At 50.8% G+C, this 17,519-nt stretch overlaps 1 protein-coding gene across 2 annotated transcripts in view; it reads left to right on the top strand.

Annotated features, from left to right (window-relative positions):
* GFOD1 (Gfo/Idh/MocA-like oxidoreductase domain containing 1) overlaps positions 1–17,519 on the top strand; it is a 101,331-nt gene that overhangs the window by 12,395 nt on the left and 71,417 nt on the right. Inside the window, exon 1 of one of the 2 annotated variants that reach the window (XM_060023621.1) lies at positions 127–3,481. The exons of the other annotated variant lie outside the window; for it this stretch is intronic. Within the exon in view, the coding sequence (XP_059879604.1) occupies positions 3,430–3,481 (52 nt within the window). The 5' untranslated portion in view covers positions 127–3,429. Of the gene's footprint in view, positions 1–126; positions 3,482–17,519 lie in introns of those variants that run through there. 2 annotated transcript variants of the gene reach the window in all.

Below are 17,519 nucleotides of genomic sequence, written 5' to 3'. Positions count from 1 at the left end.
GGTGGCACAGATGAGGCCGAGTGATGCCAGGCTAGGAATGCAGCTTCTCTCGCTAGAGATGCTTCCTTAGCCTCTCAGCAACCCCCTGAGGTTTTCCTTGCTTTTGGCCGAGGTAGAGCCCAAGGCACAGAGAAGCCGAAGGACGTAGAGTCTGCACTTGGGGGTGGTGGGGGAAGGGACTAGATTCAGGCCCCTTAATCCCGAGAGAACCCAAGAGAACACTTCCTGCCAGTTCTGGGGCCTGGGCATTGGGGGAGAATACTGCCTCCCTCTCCTCTCCACGGCCAACACTCTGCAGCTCTGGGCGAAATGAACGTTCTCACTCAATTCCTCCTCTCGCCGCTCCCTCCGTCCTCCGTTCGCGAGGGGAGAGGCTATACAGGCACTCAAGCGTGAAGCCTCAGCGAATAGGTAATTGCTATTTTGGTAATTATTATTGCTTCTTTTCCCCTTCAAGTCCCACTAACTTTGTGAAAGCAATACCCATCTGTGTGAGTGTTCCTTAGGGAATCGGGTCTGTGAAATTCCAGCTAATTGGAGCTTGGAGGGAGCGGTGAGTGCCTTTGTGAGGGTGTGAGCGCACACGCAACGTCAGGATTTTAGAAGACTTGTCATTTAAATTTGTCACTGGCAGCGCTCTCATCTCCTACAAGACTATGAATAATCGAAAGTGGGTGGTGGAAAATGAGATTGTTTTTCCCTGCTCTGTCTCTCCTCCTTTTCCAATAGAACTGGGGCACCAGAGGAGAAAAAAGCAGCAGGTGTAAACATTTTGGGGAAAAAACCCAATGCCACACGATTCTGCTTGTTTGAACTTTTGTTCCTTCCAGCACCACCCACATGGGACATTTGTTTACACGGCACAGTGTTGCTCTCAGGGAGTCCTGGGGACAGGTTTAGAGCCCCTGCGGACACAGCCTGTCTGACTTAATATGCACAGCCGTTCATATCGAGGGCACAGAGGCAGCCCGGCTTTCCCCGCGAGGCCTGCGGGTACCACAGTGCCGCGTTTGTCTGTGAACCTGAGACGTAGCCACGGGTGCTGACCCCAGTGCAGTGGGCCGCCGTCCACAGCCTGCCCATGGGGGATTCCACGGGGGATGTGCACCCAAGCACCTGGCATTTGCTTTTCTCCTTTCCAGCCCCTGTGACCCAGGATGACACTGCCAGGTGTGCTCATCACCTCCAGGTGCTGGGGGAGCCAGTGGGATTGCAGGGGTCACACCCTCCAACAGGGGCATTTCTCAGTTTTCAAACTAGTTCAATACTTGTATTCACAATCCATTTATTAAGTGCCTACAATGTGTGTGGCATTGTTCTTGGTCATTGGGGGTGAGAAGAGGTCAAAGACATATAAGATATGATAACTATTCTGAAAAGAGCTTACAATCTATCTAGAACCTACCCATCCCTTTTGGAATGAGATGAGGAACTAACACTTTATTGAGTACTTCATACCAGGTCCAGAGTCAGGCACGAGTGTCACCTCACTCCCACCTCACAACCAAGCTTCACGGTGGGCATTTAGCGTCTCCATCTGACAAGTGAGAAGTTTAATTGGAGAGAGATTAAATGTCACAATCATTGATTCTAAGACACATTTTTTTTCGCACTTCAACATCTAAAATAGGGACCTGACTTGTCATCGATGTCAGGTCGTAGTTTCATTGGCGGTGGCTTTTCTTTCTTGGTAGGAAGTAAAATCATCATAGGTCTTGGCACTGGTGGCTTAGATTCTGTGAAACGGGGTATTTTGTCAGGTTCACCCAGCTAAGGAGAAGTGGAATCAGAACTCGGCGTAGGACTGCCTGACTCGGAAGCTTGCATTTTTTCCAGCACAATGTGCTGCAAAGTCCGTGCGCCATATGCACAGAGTCCATAGGGCTTTCGCAGACGTGGCATGAAAAGGGGGAAATGGTGACTAAATTGGAGCTCACGTCATCTATTCCATCACTGTGGGGACAGTAGCTGGGGAACTGCATGTGTCAAACAGGATGTTGAGAGATTGAGAAAATGTTGTCTCATTGTCTCCCCTTCTCTACCGATTATAACTCATTGTTGAAAGAGGCCAAAAATAAATGGCAAACTCTTGTGTGGACGAGGTGGAAACAGGAGCGAGGTAGTCCTCCCTTGGTTCCGTGTGTTCTGGGCCGAGGGCCATGTTTTCACCTGCAGGGACCCATGTGGGATGCGACTAACGGTCGCAGGCACAGCGGCCTCTTTAGTGTCCTGGAGAACCCTGATAGGAGACTCAGGCCAGCTCCCTCCCCTGCATGGCTGAATTCTGGGAAGTCCCCAGGCGCGGGCCTGGGTGTGTTTATTGTCGTCACACTGCCCTCTGGTCAGCTCACTCAGGTGTGAAGGGAGGGCTGTTGAATTCCACAGCTGACCTGGATTCAGCAAGCGTGCCGAGGACCGGGGCCGGGGGAGAAAGAGCCAGTGTGGCTGCCGCAGTTTGCAAGTCATAGGCTTGGCCTGCATGGCCCCGTCTGCTTAAACGAGTCTGGTCTCACGATGGGCTTCTACCAAGTCCTTCTCCTGAGCAGCTGGTGTGAAAAGCAGACAGATAGAAGGGAGACGGGCCGGTGATTTGGTGTCTCAGGGGAGGCTGTGTGGAATGGTGGACAGAGACACCGTGACATGTCTTGGAGGGACCTATCCCCTAACACCCAAGGGAAACTGAGTCTCAGAGGAGTTGACTGGCTCGTTGGTGTTCACACAGCTAATCGTTGACAGCTGAGTCAGGACGGAACCCGGGTCCCTAGAGGCTGTTCTTTTTTACCTTAACAGACATTTAGTCACTCGGGGCCTGTGTTTCTCCAACAATGAAAAAAATGGGAGGTTGACTTCTGGGAAGCTCTCCCGAGGAAATAACCTCGAATAATAACGATGAAAAAACGCGCACACACAATAGTGTTCAGTGAAGTCTTGTTTACGTTGTGAAACACTAGAAACAAACATAAATGTTCCACAGTAGGGAAGCAGTTAGGTAAATATGGTAAATATAGTTGATTAAATGCTAAGTAGCCATTGGAATTATGTAGAGGAAGACTGTAGCCGTGTGGGGAATTTTTATGATATAATGGTAGGTAAAGAAAAAGGATACAGGAGTATTTGTATATGATGGTGATAGCCTTGTTCAGAACACACAGGCCCAGAAGATTAAAGCCTGGTAGGTAACCAGCCAGAATTCTAACGCTGGTTATCATGGGGCTGTGGGAATATGGATTTTTATTTCTTCTCTGGATTTTCAGTTTTTAAAAGTATGGTCTTAATGGAAAAAATACATTGCTTTCTTTTTTTTTTTTTTCAACAGAAAGAGACAGTTACATGGGGAAAAATGTTTGGTTGGAATGACCCTCCAGTTCTTATATTCTGAGATCCCTTGAATCTGGGACAGCTGTCTCCAGGCACGTGCAGACGTTTGTGATGTGTAAAGGGGAAGGGCAGTCTTCCAGGAAGTGGAAGTGGATGTATGAAGGTACAGAAGCTCTGCTGTTGTTGATAATTGGGGGTGAATGAATCTGGGGAGAAGCCATAGGCTCTTGGTTCTAGGGTGATTTATTTGTAATTCTAACCTTGTGCAGACAAAGGCCAAACGCTGCTGGAAGGAGCTGGGGCAGCCCCATCCTTTTCTGCTGCCTCCTGATTTTGCCCCGGGATGGGAAGTGAAGCTCTTATTGGCTTCAGCCCTCCAAAGAAATATAGGGATGGTGCAGTGGAAGTATTTCCAGTTTTCACTCACCCTTTTCTCTGCAGGAAGTTTTCGCTTTAGCCAGACCTGTGCTGGTGTAGCCGGTGAGCAGCTTCAGAACCATCGTTCTGGGAAACGCATCGCTTCACCGTCTTCTGGAACTCCTTCCTGGGCTTTGGTGGGGATGTGGTGCAGCCAGAGGGTGTTGGCCTGGGGGCCTGGACAGGCCATTCTTATCCCGACAGCACAATTAATTAGCTGTGACCTTGGGTGAGTGACCTCACCTCTCTAGACGTTTCATTACCTTCACTGTAAAATGCAGGCGCCGGAGTCAAGCGTATAAGAGTTCCCACCTGGTAGATCTATTCCAACAACTCGCTTTAAAAGCATGGCACTGATTGGGCAAAGTGATTTGGTTTGGTCAATATTTTTAAGTGCTGTTTCATTACTACCGCTGTCATGGTTGATTGCTCTGACCTGTTGTTTTTTAATCTGTTACACAAATACACACAGCGCTCCTTTATACCGGGAAGATAAAGTTTCCCTTTATCTGCAAGGGAGATGTGTTCTGGGGGCAAAGTGGCCCGACTGGTGTGGCTTGGTGGGAAGGCTGTTAGCCTAAGTTGTGTGCGCACCTCTGTGTGTGTGCGCGCGTGTGCGTGTGCGTGCGTGTGTGCTCATGCACACCCGCCCGTGCGTATTGTGCCCTTGATGGTGTGGGTTTCTTTTTTTTCCTTTATTATCACGGCTGAGAGCACATCTGTAGGGGTAGCTGCTCCTACCGGCTGCCAAGCTAGTAATTCAGTGGGTTTGGTGTGATTTCTGGGCACAAGTGTATCAGCGCAGGAGGTTGGGTTAGCTTTGTCCGCAGGTGCCTCGTGAAGCAGATCGTCGTCCACAGCACGAAGGGAAGATGTAGTTTTGCCCAAGAAGAACTACTGCACTGTCAGCAGCAGATCAAAGGCATATTCCCTCCAAGCAACTCCAGGCCAGAACTTGTTCTGGGGACAGTTTATAGGAGGTGGTTATAGAGAATGTCACCCTGTCATTCCGTGAGCCGTCGTCTGGGTGCAGCCACTTTTCACGCTGGTGTCCGCCCAAGACGGGCTCCCTCTGCACCTCAGTCACCCTTCCTAAAAGGTAGAGCACATGATGGGAATAAACTGGGTGGAAAACCTGGTGTTACTGATCATAACCCTGGCAGAGGAATTAGTGGGCTTCACCTGGTCGGCGTAAAGATAAGCGCAGAGAGGGTTTGAAAGGAAAATCACTCTGTTTACTCCTCCCAGCTTTTCTTCCTGTCATCTCCCAACTCAGATGAAAAATCCGTGCCGTATGGGAACACTAAGCAGTGCAATAATATCATCTTGTACCTTCCACAGGAATTACATAAGCAAAGAATCAGGGGCCGGGGGAAGATAAAGGCGCCAATAGAGAAAGGATCTGTGTCTACGTAGGACATTTTTGGGTCATCCTAGAGCAGGGTGACTCCACCTTTCCCAGCATTAATTTTACACTTGGTTTCAATGTTTGACAGTCATTAAAAATGGGAAGGGTTCCTGAGATCCAGCCTAAACCGAGTGGTTCTTTGTGTTCATAGAGGATCCCGTTGGTGCCTCTTTACGGAGGAGTTGCTTGGTGTCATGACAGTGACTTGCGTCCGCTGGGCGTTGTATGATCCAGGTTTCGTTTTAAATTTGCTGACAGTGCACATGGATCTTTTTCTCTTTCCTTTACGTTTTTAGGGAGACAGGAAACCTTGCGGGGGGCCGGTTCCTGATGGTAACTCACTTTGCAGCCTGATCGTCTCTTGACTTTTCCGGTCTCAATTCCTCTTATAAAATGAGGGGTTTCTTTTATATGATGGTTCTCAAGCTTGGCTACACAGTAGGAACCCCTGGGAAGGTTTTCAGCATCCTGGGTACCCAGCCTGCGTCCCAGACCAATTACATCAGAGCCTCTGATGGTAGCAATTGGTATTTTTAAAAGCTCCTCAAAATTATGAAGCTTTGTTTAAAACAGGGCTTCTCAAACTTTAATGTGATATAAACCACCTGAGCATCTTGTTAAAATGGCAGATTCTGGTTCCCTAGGTCTGGGATGGGGATTCTGCATTTCTGACAAGTTTCCGGGAGATGCTGATGCCACTGGTTCATGGACCAAGCTTTGAATAACAGGATTTAGATTCTAAATCTTAACGTTGGTACAAGGCTAGTTAAGAATTATGTTTGCAAAAATGTGCACAAGGAGTATACTACAGAAATGAGCACAGAAGAAGCAGCAGTTATGTTGGCAGAGGAAATCAGGGGTTGCTGCACAGAGGAGGTGGCATTTGAGAGAATGCCTTGAACAATGAGGAGGGTTTTTTCTTTGGGGCAGAATATTGAGTGTGTATTAGTTCGGGAAACTTCTCTTTCTCCAGAGAAGCAGACCAACAGGATGTGTGTTCGTGTGTTTGTATGCGGTTGCCCCTTGAACAACGTGAGGGTTAGGGGTGCCAACTCTCCGCAGAGTTGAAAATCTGCATGTAACACATAGTCGGCTGCCCATCTCCACAGTTCCTCTGTATCTGCAGCCTGCATGGATTCAACCAACCATGGATTGTGTAGGACTGTAGTATTTACTATTGAAAAAAATCTGCCTGTAAGGGCACCCATGCAATTCTAACCTGTATTGATCAAGGGTCAACTGTATGTGTGTATATATGTATGTGTGTGTGTGTGTGTATATGAATGAGGGAGAGAGAAAGATTTAAGAAATTGGTTTATGCAGTTGTAGACACTGGCAAGTCTGAAACCGGCAGGGCAGGACGGCAGGCTGGAGACCCAGAGAAGAGCGAGTTTTGCAGTTCAAGTCTGAAGGCAGTCTGCTGGCAAAATTCCCTCTTCTTAAGGGGAAATCAGTCTTTTTCTAGTAAAGGTCTTCAACTGATTAGATGAGGCCCACCCACATTATGGAGAATAATGCACTTCGAGTCTGCTGATTTAAATGTTAATCTCATCTAAAAAACACTTTCACGAAAACATCTAGAATAATGTTTGCTCAAATATCTGGGTGTCATTTCCTAGCCAAGTTGATGCATAAAATTAACCACCTCAACGAGGGAAAGGGTATTCTAGTTTCTTTTGGCCTCTGTGAACAATAGAACTACAGCCGGAGTGGGAGGAATGTGTGGCCTAATGGAGCTAGAATGATTTCTGGGCATTTCTTAAGCTTCGCTGTTGACGATCTGACAGTTCTTTGTTCGGCCGTAAATGTCGCAGAGCCGGACTTCACCAGCCACAGAATCGGCATCGGCTTCGCCGTGGGTCTGTCTGCCCACCCTGCCCTCTGCCCCTGCCCGTGTGTGGGCCCTGGAGCCCAGACAAGTGCCTGGGCCTTCCAGCTTCTTGGCTCTGTGCCCAGGGGCAGTGGATTAACAGGGAAGAGCACACAGGGTAAATCAGGTCTGGAGGAAAACTCATGTGTGTCGCTCTGCAGCAGACACTCGACCTCACTCTCTCGTGATTTGAGTCATCCAGAAAAAGGGGAAGGGGAGTGGGGATAAAAGCACCCAAATACCTACCGACGAGGAGCACGCTCTGGTGCAGAGGGTCTCACTTTTTCTGACCCTGACCACAGGAAGAAATATATTTTACATAGTGGCCCAGTAGATAGAAAACTATAAATATATTGATATGCAGAGCATACATGCGTGTGTGTGTGTATGTAAATGAAATGGAATCAAATTGAAAATGTTTTATCCCCTGACACTTCCCCTTATGTCATCAGCACATGATACTGACATGATATTTTCTATTCTCTGCTGTTGCATTAAGAAGAAGAGCTGGTCTGTCCCACTGACCCAGTTTCACAGTGCTCGATGGATGCATACCTGCGGTGAAAGTGAGACCCAAACCCCGGTGGACTGGAAAGAACTTGGGGAGTCTCGTGATCGGAAGGGGTGCTGTCCAGTAGAACTTTCTGTGCTGACAGAAACATTCAGTTCTGCGCTGTCCAATGCGGAAGCCACTGGCCCCATGTGGCTGTTGTGTCCGTGAGATGCAGCCGGTGCAAATGAGGAACTGAATTTTACATGTTATTCCATTTTAATAAATTGAAAAAGTCTCCGCCGGTGGCTGGTGGCTCCAGTGGTGGACAGCCCAGATCTGGGGGACTGCCCTGCCCCTGCTTCTAACTAGCTCTATGGCAGTGAGCGCCCACCTTCACCCACACCCCTGGGACACCCACACCCGAAGGCTGGCCAGCTCCACCTCTCTGGAGTCTTGGTGGTCAGGAAAGCCAGGCTAGATGCTTACTTGGGGCACATAGTTAATTAAGTGCCCTGCACAGTGTTACAGATAACGTGCTTTGCATTTTTAAATGGTCCTTAGGAAACCTTTCCCTTCTTCCCTTTCAGTTGCTTAATTGCTCACCTGTGTGACTTGGCAGTTTGAAAAGAGAGCTGCTTTTTGCTTAATGAAATCTTAGCAGCCCATCTTCACCGACTTGCTGGGCTCCGGGTGGCATTTGCTACCTGAACACGAGGTGCTTTTCTTCCACTGGTTGCTTTCTTGGCTTTCTTCTCGAGTGGAGGAAACCTCTCCCCGGACAGGTGTAACGGCCCAAAGCAAGAGGACTGTGGGAATTGGGGTGCAGAGGTTAACCCTCAGGCTGTGTTCTTTTTTGTTGTATGTGGTTTGCAAAGCTAGTGATTACAGTTGAGGTTTGGTGGACAGAATTTGTTTAAATTCAAGCAGTTGCGATTGGAAAAGACCCTTTACTTCACTGACCTCAGGGCACTGCTAGAAAAGATGAAGGGATCTGGGGAAGGGTGGGGGGAGGAGTGATGTCTTCCTCACTCTCCAAAAAGTTCCGGTAATTAAGAGTCAACCTTGACTGAGGGGGGACTCTGCAGGGCACCTAAGTCAGCTTATTTTACTCGGCAGAAAGCGGTTTCTTCTCCCAGGCAGGTCCCCCACAGCTGACCAGACTGAAGGTGAACTGAGCGAGCAGCTCAAGCCTGTTGCTCTGTGTTGAGCCCGGATTTGAGCTGAGATGTTCTGCCAGTTCATTTCGGCTCCGATGGGAGGGTCAAAAGAGGGACAGAAATTCTCGGAAGAGCCCTAACTCGTGACATTCAGAAACTGGGATCCAAAGAACCGGCCCCTGATTGGAATTACGTGGTGCAGGCTGCTAGGAGCATTCATCATGTTTGCTTGTTGTTTTCTCTGTGGATAGGTAATGAGAGGAGTTTTAAAAGGGTGCAGTGACCGCAGGGAAGGTGAGCCATATCAAATGCCACTACACATAAATGCATCCCTTTTTGTTAAAAGTACAATATTTGTCATGTGCCAGGCATCTCACTTAATTCTTACCACCACATGCTGAGGAAGTGGTGGTCTTCATTTATAGATGGAGAAACAGAGAGGTTAAGTAACTTGCCCAATGTTACACAGCTAGGAATTGGCAGACGCAGAACCCAGATCTGCTGCTGGGGCTTTAAGCTTCAGGCCTGACAGGCTGCAGGTGGCCTGCTGTGCCCTAGAACACTGATGACTCACTGCACCGTGCATGGTACATGCAGATGGTGCGTGAGGCACACGATGGCGTCCTTGGTGAACATCACTCCGGAGCTGGGAATGCCAGTCCTCCACTCGTTGGCTTTCTTGGTGGAGACTCAGCCTGGCTCGTGTGTTTTCTGGGAAGAGCTGAGTCTGGGGCGAGGTGGAGCGATGGAGGCAGGAGCCTTCTTTCTCTCTGAAGGCGGAGGGAGGGAGCTCCTGGTAAAGGAGAGAGTGTACCTCGTGCATACCAGACGAAGGGGAAAGCAGCAGCACACCCCTAGCAGATCCAGCTGACAGGAAGCAGCTGAAGGAGGAACGGCAATGCCAGGGCCGAGTGGCACCGCCCTGCTCTGGAGGGTGCAAGGTGTGAGCTGACAGTGGATGGAAAAACACGAGGGGAAGTTTTGCATCTGTGTTCATCAGTGATATTGGCCTGTACTTTTCTTTCCTTGTGACATCTTTGCCACGGGAGCAGCATTGATGGGCTGGGGGGGGCCCACCATGTACAAGACACTCGGCCAGTGGCTGCAGAGGAGACCCAGAACGTGATGAGATGGAGACCCTGCTAACAAAGAATCAAGCTGGGAGATGAAAAATAGACATTATACAACAACAGAACAGAAGAAACCAGAACAAAAGAGAAACTGTCAGAGCCGACATTTGAAGCTGCCATTTGGCCTCTTAGGTTGCTCTGCTGAGCTGTCTCTCAACTTCAGGCATGACAAGTTCAAGGTGACCCGCTGTGCCTCAGGTATTTGTGACTCACTGTGTACCTTTGACATCCCTGGAACCTGTAGACATGGGCGTCGCTGGTGCCCACCACCCAGAGGCAGGAAACAGAAACCTAAGGCAGATTCTGGGGCCGGCCAGAGGAGTGATGGAATTCCCTTTTTCTCTCCATCCAATACCAGCCATCTGTGGCCTTGGGGGAGACCCACTGGAATTACTCAAGTTGGGCTCAGCAACGACTCAGCAAATGGTTTATTTCGAATCTGTTGGAAACAGAGTGAGTTGGGGTCCCTGCCCCCAAAGAACTCACAGTCCCTCGGCTTGTAGGCTGGGATAGGCTGCCGGGAAGGAGTGAAATCATCCCTTTGAACCACTGACCCCCAGTGTGACCTCCAGGAATCGTGCCTGGAACCTCTGCTGTTGCCTGGATAGAAAATACTTCTCGCTTTCCACTGAAGGTCGTCATGGAAGGAGCCCAAGCGAATGATGTAAGAGCACTGAGGACGGAGCCAGTGAAAGCTCTGTGTCCATTTTTCTCGCGAGAAGAGGCCAGCGGCCACTTCCGAAGAACATAAGTTATACCGTCCAGTTCAGAACTATGTTGAGGTTGTCTTGCTTACTCTGAATCACATCCAGCTGCAGGCATTTGTTACAGATGGTTGCTAACACTTAGTGGGAAATACCTGCTCTCCATCAATAATCAATAATGTTCCTGGCATAGGAGAAGTATCAAGTGTAATGTTATCCAGACACAGGCTCTAGTCCCAGCTCTGTCATTCCCCGGGCATGTGACTTTTTTTTTCTGCCTCAGTTTCTCAAAGTGTTTCTGAGGATCCTGGGTTGGGGGTGGATGAGGGGCTTGTTAAAAATGGAGACCCTTGGCCCCTACTCTGCTGTAATGGGGACTGGTGGATGGGACGGCCGAGTTCCTTGGTTGGCTCTTTGCTGGCGGCAGGTTCTTAATCATCATCTCCAAACACTGACTGAGCACCTGCTACCTGTTGGGCGTAGTTTTACATGCGGTAGAACTTTCTAGAAACCGTTCTCCATTTTAGGCTCGGGAAAACTACGGGACTTCCAGGTCACCTCTCACATCCCTAGCGGGTGCCCACTTGCTTCTGGGACGTCTGACTCAGGATCCATGGGAGGGGGCATGTTGTGGGAGGTTAAGCCCCCCTTGGTCCTTCCCACTTTCCATTCGGGCAGCTGTGTCTTTTGTCTGCACAGCTGTGTGCTGTAGGCAGTGTTGCCCCTCTGCCTCATGGTTATGTTGGAAAGACCCATCTTTGACTTTGCCATGTGGGTCACTAAAGTCGCCTATTAGTCATGGGAACAGGGAGGAGTGGGAAGGTTCCCCCATGTGTCAGCAGGCCGAGTACCCTGCACGGCGCTCCCCAAGCTCCTTGGCTCGGGTCCCCCAGGGTAGGGGGAGGGGCAGAGCTCAGCACCTTCTGCTGGGACAGTCAAGTCTCTTTGAGGTCTCTTGTCCTTACTTGAAAAATCCATGGAAACTTTTCATTCTATTCAGTAGTGTCCCGGTGATTGAATATGAAAGCTTTTATTCCCAGGAGACTACCATATGCCTGGTGTAGGTGGGGGTAGGGGAGGGGTGCAGGCACGGGACCTCACATTCTGTTCAGGATTGATCACGGGCAGCAAGAGAGCCATTGCGCTCTTTCTACATATTTATTTCGAGTCTTGCTTATTCTAGAAAGGATGAGAGGTGGCTGCAGTATGTAGTTTAAAAGTTCACGTGTATTTAAATGGGCAAAAGAAAGTGGAATAAGCCTCCTCTGTCATGGCGCTATTCATTACAGTGTTTTAAAAGCTACAACATCCTATAAGAAGCCTCGCTTCCTCTTGACCCTTTGGGATCTCGCTGCGAGGCAGGGAGGCTGCACTTCGGGCCACCGCTGACACCCCTGTCTGTTGTGGCATGAGGGCCTCCCCGGGCTGAGCCACGGGAGTCACCAGCCTTCAGTTCTGCTCTGCCCAAATCTCGCCTGGCCCTGCTTTAGGAGTAAGCAGTAGTCAAGCTAGAAGAACGGTCCTATGGGGCTCGCGTGGAGTCTGGTTGGCAGTGCCGTCCGCAGAGGGCCGATGAGGCAGACATTACACGACGACCAACTGGGGGATCAGGTGAGGGGGCTTGGGGTAGTCAGCCTCCCTTCGCCATTAGAGCAGGTTCCAGCGGGAGGGTGTACAGACAAAGGTGCGCAGGAAGGCTATGGGGCACTTTGACCTTCTGTGTTCTTCCTGATCTAATGTGGCTCTTTGTGTGGGTATCTGTGCTGAATGTGGCCGAGACGTTTCTCTTCTGCACGGGCTTCCCTGGTCCAAACAGGAGGCGAGGCGGCCCGGGCAGGGCACTGCTGATGGGCAGTCAGCAGGGCCTCTGGTTTGCTTCTGTTTGGGCTTGAGGATAGCCCTTTGCCTGCAATTTCAGAAATTTCCCTGTCAACCTGTGGTGCAGTGTCCTGAGGGTTTTCCCTTTAGAAATAACACGTGTTTGCATCTCGGGCGTTTCTACAACCAAATTCAGACCAGAGACAAGGTTGCTTTCCCACACATGGCTGCCTCCCTGCCTGGGACGATTCCCCACAGCTTCTGTGAGCTGGGCCTGGCTTCCTGCTCAGGAAACAAAACCCTGATGGGCGTCTGGAATTACCAAGGTGATTTAACGATAGGAACTTCTGAAAGAACTAACCCTCAGCGTAAAACTCAGTCCAGATGAGGTCAGAAACCTGACCCCCCGGGCACCTCTCGGGGTGTACCCGCTCGCTGCCAAGCTTCCAGAACGCCTAAGGAGGCGCGTGCTTCGGCTAGGATGCTGGCAGGGGCCTGGGGGGAAGGCGGGGGGGATGTGTGTGTGCAGAACCCCCGTGTGACGGGCACACGTGAACAGAGATTCAGATCAGGGGGCCTCACGTGACTAAACTGTAGACTCCAGTGGGAGCCACAGTATCAGATGGTATAAAATCTCACCCAAGTGCATTTATAATCTACTTGAGGTTTTTCATATCGGGGCAGCCGATAGGAGGTTTACTGTGAGTGACAGCCAGAGGATGAAGCCAGGTCCTGAGGGCTGAGGTACCCCTCTTGCTCTTCCCCAGCACTGCTCTGGTGTCCTCTGTCGGGGGCCACCTCTGTCTCCCTGCAGCCCCCATTGGGCCTGCGAGGCATTGGCATCCGTCCCCGGCTGTCAGCTGTCACCTCTGAATCACCGCAGGCTGTGGTCTGTGGGAGGTGGAGAGCTCAGCAGTGGCCTTGCACGGCGGAGAGGGAAGTGCTGCTTTGCGGGTGTGATGTGGGTGTGACAGCATGTGTGCTCCTGGAAGGGGGCGCGTGCGCTATTACTCATTCCAGGGAGCCAGTGGGTAGCATGGAAATGTCTTCTTTTGGTTTCTGTTTGGTTGATTTGAAAAGATGTAGCCACTGAAAAGGCCAGGAAGTAGGATTCGGGGATGTACCAGCGAGCAAGAAGCCCCGCTAGCATCCAGCATCTCTTGCTCTCCGGTCCCACAAGCATGCGTCACCGTGTCAGTCACTTCGTTACTGCAGGACTGTCCCTGAGAAGGAGACGTCAGCCTTGCTGGCTCCAGCCTCCTCCTTTTATTAGCTTGATGGGCTTCTGTTAGTTTCCTGGGCCCGCCCTAACAAGGTACCACCAACTGGGCGGCTTAAACAACAGAAATTAATTTTCTCACAGTCCTGGAGGCGGGAAGGCTGAGATTAAGGTGTCGGCAGGGCTGGTTCCTTCTGGGGCCCCGGAGGGAGAATCCATTCCAGGCCTCTCCCCCAGCTTCTGGGGGGTCGCTGGCCATCCTTGTCATTCCTCGGCTCGTAGAGCATCCCACGTTCAATGGTGTTCTCCCTGCATGTGTGTCTCTGTGTCTAAATGTCCCCCTTTTTACCAGGACACCAGTCATGTTGGACTAGGGCCCATTCAATTACCCCATTTTAACCTGATGGTCTGGGAAGAGCTCCTTTCAATAAAGTCACCTTCACAGGTACAGGGGGTTGGGACTTCAACATCTTTTGCGGGGGGAGGGGGGACACAGTTCAACCCATAAGAGGGGCAAAAGGGGTTTTGTGCTCACCTTACATGAGAGGCCATGGGAGTGTGAGTTATGGGGTCTGATGGCCTGGGATTGAAAGCTGCCACTAAGTAGCAGTGTGTCTTTGGGCAAGTTGTTGCCTTGTTTCCATACAGTAAATTGGGCAAATTAGAAAAAGGTGGTTGACGGATCAAATAAGTTAATACACGTAAAGTTCTTTAAACAACACATGGCACGTTTAGCTCTCACTTATGTAAGTTGCTTCTGCTATTACCTCTATTCGCTTGCCTGTTTAAAGTTATGAGTCTTTTGTGTTACTGAAGATGCTTTCAAAAGGGTGAATTGAAAGAGTTACGGATGTTAGCCCCTGAATTTCTAGATTCATACATCTTCCGATGACGAAGTAATTGTCCCCTCCAGGGAATTTGCTAGGATCCATTGTGCTTCGGAATACTGAAAAAAATTCGTCTTTGAAACTAGGTTTATTCACTTAACAAACGTTTATTCAAGCCTTGCTATGCACTGAATACTTTGCTATGTGCTAAGGTGGATTTAAAAAAAAAAAGACTAGGGTGCTGTCTCTGGGTTTTCAGGAACTTGCAGCCAGTGAGAGAGACATAAAGCAAGGCGTTCAGGCAGGAACGGACGTCCTGCATAGAGCTGCGCCCGGATTAACCTGTGTTATCCGTACAGGGACCTGATGAAGTGGATACAGGGCTACGGTCCCCGATCCTCAATTCTGGGGGAAAAAGAACAAAACCAAAAACCTCAACTCTGAAAATTGAATTTTGTCCTTGCTTTGGTGCAAACTCATTCGATTACAGTACCTGAGCTGAACTGCTGTGAGGCAATTTGTTGTTTAATTATTTTCCCACATCATGTGAACATTCACACGTTTCTCTACAGGAAAGCGTGGGGGTGATATGTAACGTCCAGCAGATGCAGCATATTACCTTTTTAAACCCTGGAATCTGGGGCCAGGGATTTTGGAAAAGGGCTGGTGGGCCTGTACGACTAGATGTGTTACGGACAAGGAACGCTGCGGTTAAACTGTGTGGTCAGGTCTCAAGCTTCGAAGGGATGGAGTCGGCCTTGAGAGCCGCACGGCCCGGCTCCAGGGCCCTGAGCTGGGTCCTGCGTGATTCTGAGCGGGAGAATCAGGACTGGGGAAGCGCTGAGGGCTAACGTCTGACCTGATGGGCCCTGCCGTCCCCGGCCCCCATCTCTAGACTCCTTTCATCTGGAACATTCCCACAGCCTTTCTTTATCATAGTGAACTCTGCAAGCTTGGGTCAGCTGTTGCTGCCCAGATTCCTTAAGCCTGTGTTGCTTGCAGGTCCCAGAAGCAGCTCCGGGAGCAGGCCTCCAGGGGCCAGGCTGGGTGAGGTATGATTCGGGTACACGGTGTCTCCCGGAGCCCCAGACGGAGCTGTGGCCCAGCCTGGGGGAGGGGCCCAACCAGGGGCCTAGGAACCAGGGAGCTTTCTTGTTTCCCATCAGAGCTGCTTTCTGTACCGTTGACTTTTCCTGTTTCCCGATACGCACGTTAGAAAGCAGCGACCACCACCCAAACCTGCCTTTATTCCTTGTCCATTTAAGGCAGTAGCCAGGCAGAGCTAGTCTCTTCAATCCTACTCACATCCCCACGTGCCTGCTTCCCTTCCATGTGTGAGAATGAAGTATGGGGGAGGTGGGGTCTCTTTAAGAAAACACAGCACGTCGGCGCCCTCCTTCCAGGTAGATTTGATCTGGGATTCTTATCAGCGACTTTGGGGGACCATCCCCCTGACCTTGGTCCTCACTGCTCGGGTCTGATGCCATCTGTCCTGTTGCTGATTCGCATTTCTGCTGCTTTGGGATGACAGTCCCGCCCGTTTGCTTGGGGCCGGGGGGAGCTGCTTGGCCTTGGCCACCCTTGACCCCCAAGCTCCTGGCTTCAAATTGAGCGGCCTCTGGAGCTGTCACACCGCCGCTGCTTGGAGGGCTTTGCTGATGAAGTCTCAAGACACCTGCCGGCGGGCCCCATGTTGATGTGGATACACTGGGCTTGAGCTGCGTGCTCCGTGGCCTCTTGTTCACCAGGACTGAACTGCTAGGCACCCCTCCCAGACCTCACCAGGCCTGGTCACACAGCCAGGCCGCTCCCTGGGCTCAGGCCTCCACATTGCCCATCTGTTTCTCACCTACCCATGTAGGCCCATGGGTCATGGCTGAGGGTCATGGATCAGGGCCGGCTCAGCGTCAGAGGCCGGGAGAGTCTGGCAGGGGAAGAAAGGCTTTCAAATGCAGACTTATTCTGGGCAAGTCACTTACGCTCCCTAAGGGTCTCTTTCCTCATCTGTATCCTGAGGGGAATGAACCAATGTTCTTCCAGGGCCCTTCTTGTTCTGAGAAATTCTGTGATGTCTATCAGGGACTCTGGAGTTGCCAAGGCTGTGCAAAGAACGGACATCACAGCTGATGGAGAGGAAGGCATGCGCGTGGAGGCGGGCTGGCCCTCAGGTGAGAACCCTGCTAACGCCAAGGCTGGGAGGAGCCTTAACAAGGAGCAGCCCGGGCAGCTGTGGTCTGGGATTCACATACCTCGGCCTGAGTCTCAGTTTACTCACTATGCAGGCCTGAGTCTGCTCCGCTTAGAGAGGCCGGCTCGCAAGGCTGACCCTTGGCCGGTGTCTGGGAGCTTGACTGGTAAACAGTTCCCTACGCCGATATAAAACTTTCCCTTGGGCTTCCCTGGTGGCGCAGTGGTTGAGAGTCCGCCTGCCGATGCAGGGGACACGGGTTCGTGCCCCGGTCCGGGGAGATCCCACATGCCGCGGGGCGGCTGGGCCCGTGAGCCATGGCCGCTGAGCCTGCGCGTCCGGAGCCTGTGCTCCGCAACGGGAGAGGCCACAACAGTGAGAGGCCCGCGTACCGCAAAAAAAAAAAAAAAAAAAAAAAAAAACTTTCCCTAAGGAATAATCGTGGCGCATTGTGCCTGTTTGTGCAAACAGTATGGTTTATACTGAACACCAGCTTGCCTTCTGGGAGTCTGGAATGTTGGCACGTGCCAGGCAAGAGGGTGCCTCTGTGGCCAACCTCCAATAAAACCCTGGACACTGAGTCTCTGATGGGTGTCCTTGCCTGTGGTCACCGTTCGCTGCTGGAGGAATTAAGCACATCCCGTGACACTCCACAGGGAGAGGACTCTTGGAAACTTGTGCCTGGTTCCCCCAGACTTCACCCCATGTGCCTTTTCCTGTTGCTGGTTTTGCTCCGTATTCCTTCACTGTAGATGTGGGTATAACTATATGCTGAGTTCTGGGAATCTTCCTACCAATTCACCTCTTTCCAAGCCTGGGGGTGGCCTTGGGGACCCCTATACTCATGGACTTTAAAATGACTGAAAACAAGTAGAGACAAGCCCGACACTGCAGTGTAGCCCCCCAGTGCTAACTCATGGCACACCGGTTCTGGTTCCTCTACCTGCTCTAAGAGGAGCTTCACTTCGTT

This window comes from Delphinus delphis, chromosome 10 (genome assembly GCF_949987515.2).
Source record: "Delphinus delphis chromosome 10, mDelDel1.2, whole genome shotgun sequence".
Lineage (NCBI taxonomy): Eukaryota > Metazoa > Chordata > Mammalia > Artiodactyla > Delphinidae > Delphinus > Delphinus delphis.
Note: the sequence above shows the minus strand (reverse complement) of the source record. Positions and strands in the feature narration are given on the sequence as shown.